At 34.3% G+C, this 13,363-nt stretch overlaps 1 protein-coding gene across 5 annotated transcripts in view; it reads left to right on the top strand.

Annotated features, from left to right (window-relative positions):
- PATJ (PATJ, crumbs cell polarity complex component) overlaps nt 1-13,363 on the top strand; it is a 289,564-nt gene that overhangs the window by 52,530 nt on the left and 223,671 nt on the right. For all 5 annotated transcript variants that reach the window (XM_015595195.2, XM_006919265.3, XM_015595198.2 and 2 more), the window contains exons 15-17: nt 1,129-1,263; nt 5,627-5,788; nt 9,003-9,134. In XM_015595195.2, the coding sequence (XP_015450681.1) occupies nt 1,129-1,263; nt 5,627-5,788; nt 9,003-9,134 (429 nt within the window). The remainder of the gene's footprint in view (nt 1-1,128; nt 1,264-5,626; nt 5,789-9,002; nt 9,135-13,363) is intronic.

The raw sequence follows: 13,363 nt of genomic DNA on the forward strand, positions 1-13,363 counted from the left end.
AGCCATGTTGTGGATGCATTCGCCACTTTGTGCAGCATTTTCTCCTTATCTAGTATGCAGTGAGAAGTAGGGGCAGGTATTTGTAGATAGACTATTAATATAGGAAATATAAATCACAATCAGCACTATTTACCATACTTGAGTTTATACAATCGCAATTAGAAATTTTAGCTCTATCTTTGAAAGTCAGGGAATGGAGTTTGGTGAATGCCTTTGACCTTTACAGCCAATGACATTAAGACACTCACTTCTTTACTTGGATATTGGCTAGTTTCTTGCCCCTTGACTTATTTCTTAGCTCATATGAATCCTTTTAAGCCAACAGCCTCAATCTTAGGGTGGAGTAATGATTATCTCTCTTATTATACACGCATGCCTCTTCCCAAAGCAGAAATTGTTCTCATTTAAGTTGGTGAAATGGAAAAAGATATCTTGAATGAGGTACCATCTTTCATGGATTAGTTCAAATAACATTTAAAAAAAATCATTAAAAATTTTTTCAATTACAATTAAATAATTTTTAATGAACCCATGTTTAGTACCTAGTACTGTTCTAGAGCCTGAAGTTATAGAGAGAAAAAAATGCAGACTCTGCACTCAATCTGGGAGAACAATCAAGAAAACAGATATTTTAAAAACAGTATGTTGTGAACTGTGATGGTGATGCATACAGGGTGGTGTTGAACCCCAGATGTAGGTGGATAAACTCATATCAGGAAGAGCTTTCTGGAAGTGACACTACTTTGGTATTGAAGTGTGAGTGGACATTAATTAGACGATAAAGAGGTATTAGGATGTTCTAGGAAATGGGAAACCTGGCAGAAAAGTGAAACACTGGGAATTTTAGGAAGTCTGGAGTGCTTAGAGCTTAGTATTGAAGGTAGGACTTTGTATGTCTGCCCCTCCATTCCCAAGGAATCTAAAAGACCGTGTAAGAATAGACTGACAACAATAAGACAAATGACTTTATATTTTACTTGAGGCTAGTTTTTCCTTTATTGACCTCATTTTGGATTTTGGTGACCTGATTCAAGGGGTGAGCCTTTTCTGTCAAATACTTGATGGAGGATTAACAGTCAGATGTGTGCCTTGTTGTGTTTGATATTATTGCTCTGTATTTTGTTGCAGCTCCTGCCCATCCACACTCTAAGACTTGGCATGGAAGTGGATTCCTTTGATGGGCACCATTATATCTCTTCGATTGCTCCAGGTTGTCCTGTTGATACACTGAGCCTCCTTCAGCCAGAGGATGAACTTCTTGAGGTAAAATATATGAGGGAACAGACATAGGACAGGAATTTTTTAAGCTCCGGGAGGATGTGTTCTCACCAGAAATCCACTGAATTACTTTATCACCAAGGCCAGTGTAATGTGACCTACTTAGATTGAAAAAACTCAGTGACTGTTATTAATATAGTATTGTATACCTCAAAGTTGCTGAGAGTAGATTTTAAATGTTTTCATTACACACACACACAGATGGTAACTGAGATGAGGGATTTGTTAACTAACCTCATTGTAATCATTTCACAATATATGTTTATCAGATTATCATATTGTATACCTGAAACTTATATAATGTTACATGTCAATTATATTTCAATGAAGCTGGAAAAAAAAAGACAAAGAAAAATACTAACAGCTTATGTAATGATAAAGAAAGTAGATAGTATGTTTTCAATTTATTTCACCCATCTTTTGGGACTCCTAAGATGTCCATTTGAGTGCTTATTTAAATGATTGACTAAGAAGAAGCTAATGTCCTATTTTGGTTTGATATCATCATTAGCACTTTTTTGAGCAAAATTCTGCTTAAGAATCTAATCCCTGACTATTATTTGCAACATACAGTCACATTTATTTGCAGGTTTTGTTGATTATTTCTAATAAGGATTAGAACTGGACAACTTCAGGCTTGTTTTCTTGACTAGTTTTCAGATTGTCTCCTTGGGACTTCCTTCTCACAACATGACAACATCTAATGGACTCACTCAGGCTCCCCAGCCTCTCTTCAATCAGACCCAATTCTAGAACACTTCTGCTCTGACATGACTTTCTTGGAAGATTTTGTTAGGTTGGAAAATTCTATAAGCTAAACAACACCAAAACCCCAAATTTTACATATAAGAAAATAAGGCATTGATTTCTTCCAACTTTATATACGGATAGCATGATGATTTTAATTCATGTTTTCTAACTCCCTTTTCACTGTTTTTTCGAATACATCACACTACTTCTTAAGCTCCTAAAAAAGATGTGGGGAATGGTCAAACTTAGAGAAGACTCTGTATAGAGGGTTCTTTCTCCAAAGAGTTAGGAACCACAAGAAGCCCTAGGATGGGTTTAATAAAATTAACGTAGTAGTCTAAGCCAAGATTAGAACCCCATGAGCCTTGATTGTAGAGATTTCTTTCTAAAATTTATGTTTACTCAAAGCGAAATGACCAGGATAGCAAATTGGTTTCTTGTCAGGTGCAATTGTGTGTTTTGTTTTGTTTTTAAAGCAGTGTCCAGTCACCTAGAAGAGTGTGTTGAATTTCAAGGTCAGAGGGAAAAGTGCTATGACTAATTGTCAAATTCTGTGATAAGCATGGGAGAGCAGGGTATTAGAGTCTTGTAAGATGTAGTAAGTTGCTTATTTTTAAAGGTTTCCCAAGAATGATATTGGGATGCTTATAGGCGGATGAATGCCCTAGATTTTACAATACCACTTATGGGTTTTGTTGTCATTTTTGTTATTCTGAATCATCTTCCTTCCTGATTTGCAGGGCCCATGGCATAGCCTTGTGCATATCACACACAATATTCTGTAGATTGGAGACCATTTGGAAACCGTTCCTCTAATATGTAGTTATTAGGTACTGAAAAATGAGATATGTTTGGAAGATATGAAAATATAAGCAAAAACCAATTTAGTTCACTTTTTTTGTGGTAAAATATACATACCATAAAATTTACATTTTAAGCATTTTTAGTGTGTAATTCAGTGGTCTTAAGTCTAATTTATTAGTATATGGTAGGTGATAAAGAAATGTTAGCTGTATCTGAGTAGAACAAATATAAGTGTCTGTCCTCTGTGACTTAACCAGCATTAGAATTCCAGAGCCTACTACCTTGCAATAGAATGTGGGGTGATAAGGTAGAATGAAGACCTGAATTCATAAGTACAGATTTTTGGTGAAAGAACTTGGAATATGGAAAGAAGCACAGGTTTAAAATTCAGAAGAGCTACTTTTGGTTCTGAATTTGCCCAGTTTAACCATGTACCTTTGGCATGTCACTTAGCTTTTTTGAGAATCAGTTTCTTCGTCAATAAATGCCTACTTTACTACGTGTTTGTGAGGATCTAATGGAATATCACCCATGTAAACTATAAAGCATTGTCTCACTGTGAGAAACTGGCAATATTATCATGGGAAAAAGGCATAAACAATCTTTATGGGATAGGATGAATGAGAATTGAATGAGGTAATGTAGTGGCACATTACTCCTACAGTATTATGTACTCTGCAAATGAATATGCGTGTGCGTTTTCTAATCACAGTCTGAACAATTGAGACTTGATGGCACTTAAGAGGGTCTCAAGTTGAAAGGCCTAGAGAAATATCGTAAACTCTAAAATAAAAATTGGCTTCTTCTGAGTAACTGAATGTAGAAAAAAATATCTCTGTAAAGTTAGCCAAATAAACTCCTGAACTTAAAGTGTGCGTGTGTGTGTGTGTGTGTAATGTAGAGCTTAAACCAGAAACACAAATATGCTTTGGGGTTAGAACATTGCTCCAAGTTTCAGCCCAGAGCAGCTATTTACAGCAGCCATAAATCCCCTTAGGTAGGAGTTGGTAATGGGAAATGTGACCAATCCCTTCAGTGATAGGGAGCAGTGAGGACGACTACCAGGCACTGCTATAATAATTGGAGACAATTCAAATGAATAAATAATGAACTAAATAAATATTTAAATGTACTCCAAGATAAAAACCTGAAAAGTGATTTTCTAATTTGTCGAAGTACCGTGAAACACAAAGTAATACTTGTGTATGAGTAGAATCCCTGCTTTGATTGTATGTGCTTGCTTTATTTTTAAGGTAGGTTAATACCCATTTGGTTGGTTTTAGAACTTTCTGTGCTGGGCACTAGTTGGCATTGTGGACATGGTATGACCAGTGACGGGTACCTCTTTACCCATTTTCGTGTGAAAATTAACTTGTAATTCTTCCAAGGAAAACCTTTCATCTGCTGCTGGACTTCCTATCCCCTGGATCCCTTCATCAGTCATAAAGTCTTGAGAGATGGTATTTACTTTTCCTCTAGGGCTAGCTCCCTGAAGCACATGTGGGTCTTTCTACTATGTGGTGATTTCTTTGTAAATAATTAAGAGGCAGGGAGATTGTCTGGCTTGATGGCTAAGTGCTTGGTACGTTTCAGGCCTGAGAGTGGTTCCTAGGGAGGATTGATTTAGGGCTCAGATCACTGGTGATGAGATGTTTCCAACAACCCACTGTGCTCTTACTCTCTGAGCAATGACAGATTTTGTGGAAAGGTCCCTCCCAGGAAAGGCAGCCCTGCCTGTTATCTGGATATTAGCACTGCACCTGTCAGAAATTAATGCCAGACCAGAAATGTCTTTAAAACTAATAATACTACTGAACTCTCCCAGAAAGGTAGGAGTCAGATGTGAGAAGATTATTTGTTGCCTGGATTGTGTTCATGACTCAGCAATTTTGGTGACTTTTAGTCAGAACTGACAGAGCTCCTTAAGCTAAAGTCATATATATAGAATATTAGAATAGACATCTTTCTAAATCATCTTTGATGTAAAATACTGTTATTGTTCACTAAAAATAGCTTGAAATTTAGATAAATTTTTGTAATAGGCAGTCATTACTAACGAACAATTGGTTGTCTTTTTGTTTTTTTTAAACATAAGAGACACGCGTAAAATAGTTTGAAAACTGACACATTTCCTATATTTGATGGCCGTGCCAGCAGACCATGTAAGAATAGAAATGATGCAAAGTTATATGTATTTCTTTTCTATAGAAGCAATTTTTCTAGGTCTGGTATTAAGAGTTTATGGGATGTGAAAGAAAATTGTGAACTGATGCTAAATTTTGACAGCCTAGTATCCTAGATTTTGTTACCTACACATTGTAAGTTCAGCAGTATTAACAACCTTAAAATCAGTGTTGATATCTGTAGTGATATTCTTACAAATTGAAAACAGCAAAAGGAAATTGTTTTAAGAAGGCTGTACATGATATTTAATGTGTTTAAGGAGAGATGGGTAGAAGTAGATGAGAGAATACAACGTTGGGGTACAGAAAGGGGAAACCATGGAGGTATGAAAAATTAGGCAGTTCACTCACCCAGTAAAAGTGATACTCTGCACATATTTTATGCCTTTTTCACCCAAGTTTGATAAAGATTTAGCCTTAGTTTTTATAAATTTTAAGGATTTCTAATGTTTTTAGTTACTGCTAAAATAATATGATTAAATTTAGGCCCTTTATTTATAGGGAAAGTAAAACGATACCCTGTTTTCATTTTGATAGATTGATGCGAACAAGAGATTTTTGTTTTTTCATTCGCGGTCTCATCAATTCTGACTTATCCCGTGTCTTTCTAGGTCAATGGTGTACAGCTCTATGGGAAATCTCGCCGAGAAGCAGTCTCCTTTCTTAAAGAAGTGCCACCTCCCTTTACCTTGGTTTGCTGTCGACGGTTGTTTGATGATGAAGCGTCTGTAGATGAACCAAGGACCACTGAACCCTCTCTACCGGAGAAGGAGGTACTAAATGAATATACTGTGGTTGCCATAGGCACGCCCATTCATCAAGGATGCCCCAAAGAGAGTATTGCAGTATAAAGGGAGGGGGGAATACTTCCCCCTTCTTTTATTTCACTACATTAGCTCTCAATGGCAACAATGCATAGCTTTTCAAATTGTTACTTTTTATTTAATGTCATAAAATTTTCCTTTTTTCCTCTTGAAATATTGGTGACATTAATGAGCATGCACTTTGATTTTAGAGGACTTTTTAAAAATAATCGTCTGGGCTCATTATTTTTGGCTCTCAGTTCAACTCAGTTCATCTTAAAAGTTTAAGATGTTGGTGAGTGTTGACTATCTAATGAACTTTCCTTTTTCAGAGCCTTAAAAACATGAAGATCTATGACCAATTTCGAAGTGGGTCTAAATATTGCTGTAAAAGCTTTCAGAAGGTCAGAATAAAATAACACTTTCTGTGCCTTGGTACTCTTTTTTTAAGAGCTTTGTAATTATGAAAACAGTTTTAAGCACATGCTTTGTTATCTTATACCATTTGTAACCTCATCTTTTATGCTATTTCCCCCCTTTTCAGACTCTTCTAGATTATAATTCCATTAACAACAGTTTAGGTACACAGGGGCTTCTCTTTTACCAGCCTCTGGTCTGAATTTTAAGATCCATGGACCCTAATCCTGCCTCTGCAACTTAATGATTGTCAGTCTTGGAGCAAATAACTTGACTTTTTGTTTATATTCTTCCTCTGAAAAATGGGGATTGTTATCGTACTTACCCACCTCATCAGTTTGTATGAAAAGGAGATGAAGTAATGTGAGCAAAGTTCTTGGCGCAATGCCTTGCACATGGAAAGTGCTCAGTAAAAGTTAGCGCTAGCTATTCTTGACTCCCCTTGTCCACCCATCTTTGTTTTCCAATCTCCTAAAGTACATAAGAGTCTAGCAGCATAGCGTGTCCTGTAATCACAGATACTTTAGTGTATATTAAGCTTGTTTTTATAGGAAAACTGTTAGTTCCTGTGAGTAGAGGACATATCTTAAAATTATTTTGTATCATAGTGTTTTAATCCTGTACTGGGCATATGAGAAGTGTTTAGTAAATTATTGATTATTGATTAAGAAACTTTTTTTTAAATGTTTACCTTTAGTTAAAACATACTTCAAGGAAGGGTTCGCATGCCACACTTTTGTGATTCTTGTCATCTTTATTAAAATTGAATGTGGGTGATGGCTTACCTCTAAAAGTTGATAAAAATGCCTTTAATCTAATCTTACAGGGTGTGTAAATCACCAACTCAGCTTGCTGACTCTGTGCTCCCATCTGTCATACTTTACCACAATGGGTAAACAACAGCTCTGAATTATGCTAAATGTCAGCCTTGCTGCCCATTAGTTGATTGCTTTCCATTCTGTAAATACAAGAGTTATGCAGAATTGATTGTATCAAAGTGATATATTTCAGGTTGGAGTATAATATCTTATATAACTTAAATGCCTTGAAATTTCTATAAACATGGGTTTTATAATTTCATGTGGTTTCTTAAAATCCAGGCTCTCCTTTCCATCCGTCTCTTCTTTAATTTTTCCTAATGTCATTTTGGGTTCCTGAACTCTGGTTAGGCAGCTCAGCCAAAGTTCTAATGCTCATTAATCAGCGAAGGTATTAAATGCCCCAGTAAAATATCAATCATATTATATTAGCCATTGGAACTTTACTCTTTATTAGAACGTATGAGTGTTTTCTTTTTAAGTGTATCATTTCCTCACATCAGACTGATATATACAGAAGTTATTGATCCAAAACATTCCCACTAATTTCAGGTTTTGTAATTCAAGAACCAAGAAATTGTTCCCATGATTAGTCAATCCGCCATGGATTGAGTATTGACTTTCCATGTCCTGCGAGGGTGGTTTGATATCTGGACCAACCCTAATTTAAATATGTTTTCGTATTAGCTATGGTGCCTTATTCTTCCATATTAGAGGGGTTTCCTTCCACCTTTGAAACCATTAAATGAATTTTCTTGTAGAGGTGACTCAAAATTATATTTGTAGAAATAATGCTTTCATTTTATTTACTAAGATCACCCAAAGCTTTAAGAAGTCTACTTTAAAAAATTATTTACTCTGTAACTTTATTTAAAAAGTTTCAAGGGAAACCCACTATAAGATGGATGGTTTATTAATGTATTGAACAAATAGTTGTTGCGTGCCTCCTAGGAGCCAGACACTATATGGGTTGAGTGGATAACCATGGTAAACTCTATAGTAGCCTGCACAGTTTCCATTCTAACCTAGGATCCAAGCATTGTGTTAATTGCTTAGTACTGCAGAGAAAAAGAAGATAATTCTTGAACTTCTAATAGAAATTTAGAGTATTTGGAGTATGTTAAATCATATGAAAACAATACGGTGCTTTAAATAGTATAAAAACTGAAGGTTGAAAGAGCTATTCTTCTGCATAGTTGCCTTATTTACCCTGTGTTCTTTACCTTCCTAGAATTCCATATGCAATGACTCTTTTTCCTGAAAGGAAGGGGAGCCTGGAAAAATGAGATTTGGGGGTATGAGGTCAGGGAAGATAACCAAGAACCTTGCGCTGACATACTTCCTCCAAGATCATATTTTAGTATTTCAACTCAGTGATTTTTACCTGTTTTTAGATTTACATGATTCCCAAAGACTTGGATTTTTTCTACATTATTTTTCTAGTTAACTTTTTCTTGAAAACTTCTAGGAGCCAACAGAGTGGTTTCTCTGTGTCTTGTCCTGCCCCGCTCTCTGCGTTGGCATCTTTCTCTGTCTTTTACTGTAATTATGAATTCAGATATTGCTACTTAAATATCTTAATGAGCTTTAACTTTGTATGATGTTTTCATTTTTTCTTAAATTACATATTTTTCCTTTTATGCTTCTAATGGGATGACAGAACTCATTGAAGTATAAGAGGTCAGTGTTAATACTTTGAATGAAACAGGTAATTTACATTAAAAACTATATGAACAATCTGCATTATTAAGTCCTTTAATTTTTATGAAATTTTATAGTAGACTGTATGTGCCCCAGTGCATGCCCCTTTTAAAAAAATTAAAAAAAAAGAGAACTACGCATGCCAAAGAGAATCCCCATTTTGAAAAGAAGCTATTAGATTCCCGATATGTACTTGTCAGAACTGAAAGAATAGTGTTTTGAAGCTTTTGTGTTCTTTGGTGTTTCAGGCTGACCACAATATAGATGTCAATGCTGAAGAAGATGATGATGGGGAATTAGCACTGTGGTCTCCTGAAATCAAGATTGTCGAACTAGTGAAAGATCATAAAGGCCTGGGATTCAGCATTTTGGATTACCAGGTATAAGAACCTCTATAGAGTTCTTGGAGTGATTAATTTGTATTAATGTTATATGAAGTAGTAATTATTTAAGGCATCAATTAACTTAGGCAAAACTAAATGATTTGATGTATAATGCTACTGTCCAAAGATAGGGTGTTATAATTTTCATTGTTACCTTTAAAACCGATAGCTCTCTCAGTGAATAAAATGATGGATGATATTATCTCTTGCCAATAAGAAAAGCAATAGCTTTATACCCATGGATGCTTTTAGAGACTGGAACTTGATGGATTTTTTATATATGGAAAGTTTTTCCCCCCAACTTTATTGAGATATATTTCATATACCATTGAAGCCACCCATTTGAAGCGTACAGTTTGGTTACTTTTAGTATATTCGGAGTTGTGCAACCATCACCACAGTCTAATTTTAGAACATTTTCATCACCTCAGAAAGAAACCTTATACATATTAGTAGTCATCCCCAAGTTTCACTCTCCTCTCCCTCCCCTTCACATGGAGGTTTTTATAGTTTTGCTTACTTATTAATCTCAATGAACTTAAGTAGACATGTTCTTGGTAAAATTGTATATTTATATTTGATAATGGAGCACATAATATTTATGTATTTCTTTATACCCCAGATATAACTAGGGTAAATTATTGATGCATTTGAGGGGAGGATGTGCAAGGTAACCATAAGACATCTATATGCCTTATCAGTTTACCAGTTTATAGTATTTTTAGACCTTCTGATTATCATGGAGAATTAAAACTGTTGGCAAGAAATAGCTTCATTTTTAAGATGCATATTTTAATACATTTGTGCTGCCTAAACACATTGTGGTTTAATAAAGCAAAATGTACTCTGTCAAAGCACGTAAAATGCCAAGTGATATAAAAATCAATTCTTTTATTTTTAATATAATAAGGCATTCGGGAATAGGTTAAAAGAAAAATACTTTGAGCATTATGTAAGACATTAAATTCCATATTTTGGCAGTGTAATTTAAGATTACTGAAATAGATTATATCTGTTTTGTTTTCGCTGGCATATTTTTGTGCCAGATAACCCTCTTTGTTATTAGAACTTCTCTTTGGAATATTATTGAATTATGAGTTGTTGATTCCAAATAATGCATATTATGGGAAATACTTTTTATGAAGATATCAATACTGTAAGATTCTGGAAGTTTATATGTTGGTTAATATTAGAGTGTATAAAACAAATGGCAGGTACTATCTCATGTTTTTCTTCCCCAGTGTAGTTCTGTTTATTACTTAGCACATGGTAGGTGGTTAACAAATATTTGCAGAATGAGTGGGTAAAGTTTAGCTTAGCCAAAAGTAACTGAGACTAAATGAACACATTCAGTGGGATTTTTTGTTAATCATTTTGATAATTAGAATTTAGTTTAGAAAACCCTTTCAAATATGGTCTTAGATATTCAGCTACATTTCCTTTATCATTGGAATCTGTATATATTTGCATTCTTACATAATAAATATATCATAATGGTTGCTCTTATCTTGTTAAACAAAATTATCTGAAAGTTTTGTATTTTGAATATTGCACATGATAAAGCAGAGAAGTGCTTCATAAATTAAAAAAGCAAAAACGAACTTCAGTAAAAGATGGAAAGAAAAACTTGTTAGTCCTTACGAGTTTAATCCCTAGTTAACAGAAACATTTCTTTATGAGTTCTGAGCGTTACACTTTTTTAAAAAAGATATAGTCAGTTCTAAGTATGAAATGTTTTTTTCTTCACTGCATCCCTATAGGTGTACATTGTAACACACCTTTGTTTTTTTTGAATTTTATTTTTATTTATAAAACTCTAGGTTTTTTCCCTTGTCTCATCTTTCTTACAATCATCATTACACATACAGTACCGACATTTATTTCCGCACAAATTATACCTAGTAATTGTGTTGCAAAAGAAGTATTAGATATTCTTTTTGTTTTTGTGCTTCTTGGAGAACTGATAGAATACTTGATTGTCTAAATGCTATTTTGATTTATGTTAGAGGGCTCAGCTTATTCACTTCTATAGCTAAACTTTGGAAGAAGTCATAAACTAAATATTTTTCTTAAGTCAATCTTAAGTACGCTTATAGTTGTATACAGCATGTTTTCTATATACAACTATAGAACTATGTAGAATTGTTATCTACTGTGACATTTAAATGACATGTAAACACAATTTAAAATTTGGTTTGGGGCAAGTTAATTGATTATACCATCTCGTTGTAATTAGATAATAAATTATTTTTTGCAAGGCCAGGTGAAGGTTTAGCAAAAGTCATGAAAGGCCACATTCCTAGTTATTATTGTATTTGATGTGTCCTATAGGAATTTATTAGGTAGGTAAATAGGACCAATGCAGATCCTCACCCCCACCCCAGCCACAGGCTTAGCATATTTAGAATAAGAAGTAAAGTAGAAAAATCTTGGCCACAGGGAGTAGAATGAGAGAGCTTCTATATTGTAAAGGACCTGCATTAGCAGTACTGAAGAGATTGAAAATTTACTTTGGAATATTAATTTTAGTCAACCACTTTTCTCATTAATGGGGTTTTCTCTAGAATATTAAATTTCCCAAGAGCCTGACAAAATTGTATACAACATTTATCGCATGGGCGCTTATGCAATTTATTCATCTGTAAAGTGGGGATAATGCAACGTCTAGCGCAAAGGTTTGTTTTGGGTTAAATAAATCAATGTGTAAAGAAGTGGAAATTTTAAATTATGACAATGTATTATTAATAATTGTCCAATTTAGAAAATAAAGACAAAAAGTTTTGATATTTTTCTCAAAGATGGAGCCATACTACAGTATGTATGAATTCTCAATTTTCTACTATCTAGTTATATTAGGAAAATTAATGTTAGATGCCTTTGTTTAGTGAAGTCTAAATTTAATTGTAAAATTACATTCTAAAATGCAGCCAACTCTTAATGAGCCATATGTGAATTATCCAATTGTAGAATATTGGCCAGAAATTTGCTTTTTACATAAATTGAGCCAAACCGTAGGAGAAGATGAGTGAGCAGATAAAAGATCTCGAGTTGGCCATGGAAATACAGGGTAGCCATCTGGACAGGTGATTCAGTGATTAATTTTTGATGATAGTTGTATAGTTGAGCAGAGAACAGAAGCATGTCTTTATACCTGAAACGAAGGAGCAGAATCTGATATATGGTTCTGTAGCTCAGTCATATGGCCAAAGAAGAAAGTGTGGAAATTCATTTTCATGAAAGACATTTTAAAGAGATTGGGGTGAAGGAAAAAGAGAGAGCAACAGGGAAGATATAGTACATATGATTCAGATTATAAGTCTTCTCATTAGATTTTATGGTAAAGTGATAATAGCTTTGTTGGCTGTGATCTGAATGAAAGTAGAATATTTGTTAGTCTAAACTGTGCCTAGGTACTACTCCATGTGATGGCTAGTTAAAATCCTGCCCGGTATATGTACCATACTCGAAGAGTCATTGTTCACTGTAGTGTCATGCCTTAAGAGATTCTGTCATGGAAAACAGCAATGTGCATAATTTGTCAAGAACATGAATATTGTGGCTTAACTTTGTACTGTGTTTTTGAGCAACATAAAACCCTCAGAAATTTGTTTATAAGTTTTTATAGTATTGTTTCTTGCCAATTCCTAGGTGTGGTTTACATATTGTGCCCTAGTTATCTTTATCTTAATTTTCCAATATTTATGTGTAATGTCTTTATTCCTTGGAATATTATTAGTGCTCAGACTAATATTAATCTTAATATTTATATAAATAAAATTAATACAAATCAATAACAATAGCTAACATTTATTGAGTGTTTACTATTTGCTAGTTACATTGTTTTAAATGCTTTATGTGTTCCTCACAAGAACCATATGAAGTACGTACTATTATTATCCTTATTTCAGGGATGAGGCACCTGAAGCACGGAGAGGTTTAGTAACTAGTCTAAGTTCACACAGCTAGTATATGACAGAACTAGAATTTTAACTCTGTTGTTGGCTTCCAGAATCTGTACTTTTAACCACCGTACTATACTGCTCCTTTCCTTATGAGTGGTGCTTCCATGTGCATTTTATTACCGGGGATCCCTGTAACAAATTTATCATAGCAGATCTTATTTTTCCAGCTTGCAAAAATTTCGTATCTTAAATACAAACTGCTAGATAGTATTCTCATTTTTAATGCTTATATGAAAGTTTAGTAAGTATTAAAAATTAATATAG

This window comes from Pteropus alecto, unplaced genomic scaffold, assembly GCF_000325575.1.
Source record: "Pteropus alecto unplaced genomic scaffold, ASM32557v1 scaffold25, whole genome shotgun sequence".
NCBI classification, from domain to species: Eukaryota; Metazoa; Chordata; class Mammalia; order Chiroptera; family Pteropodidae; genus Pteropus; species Pteropus alecto.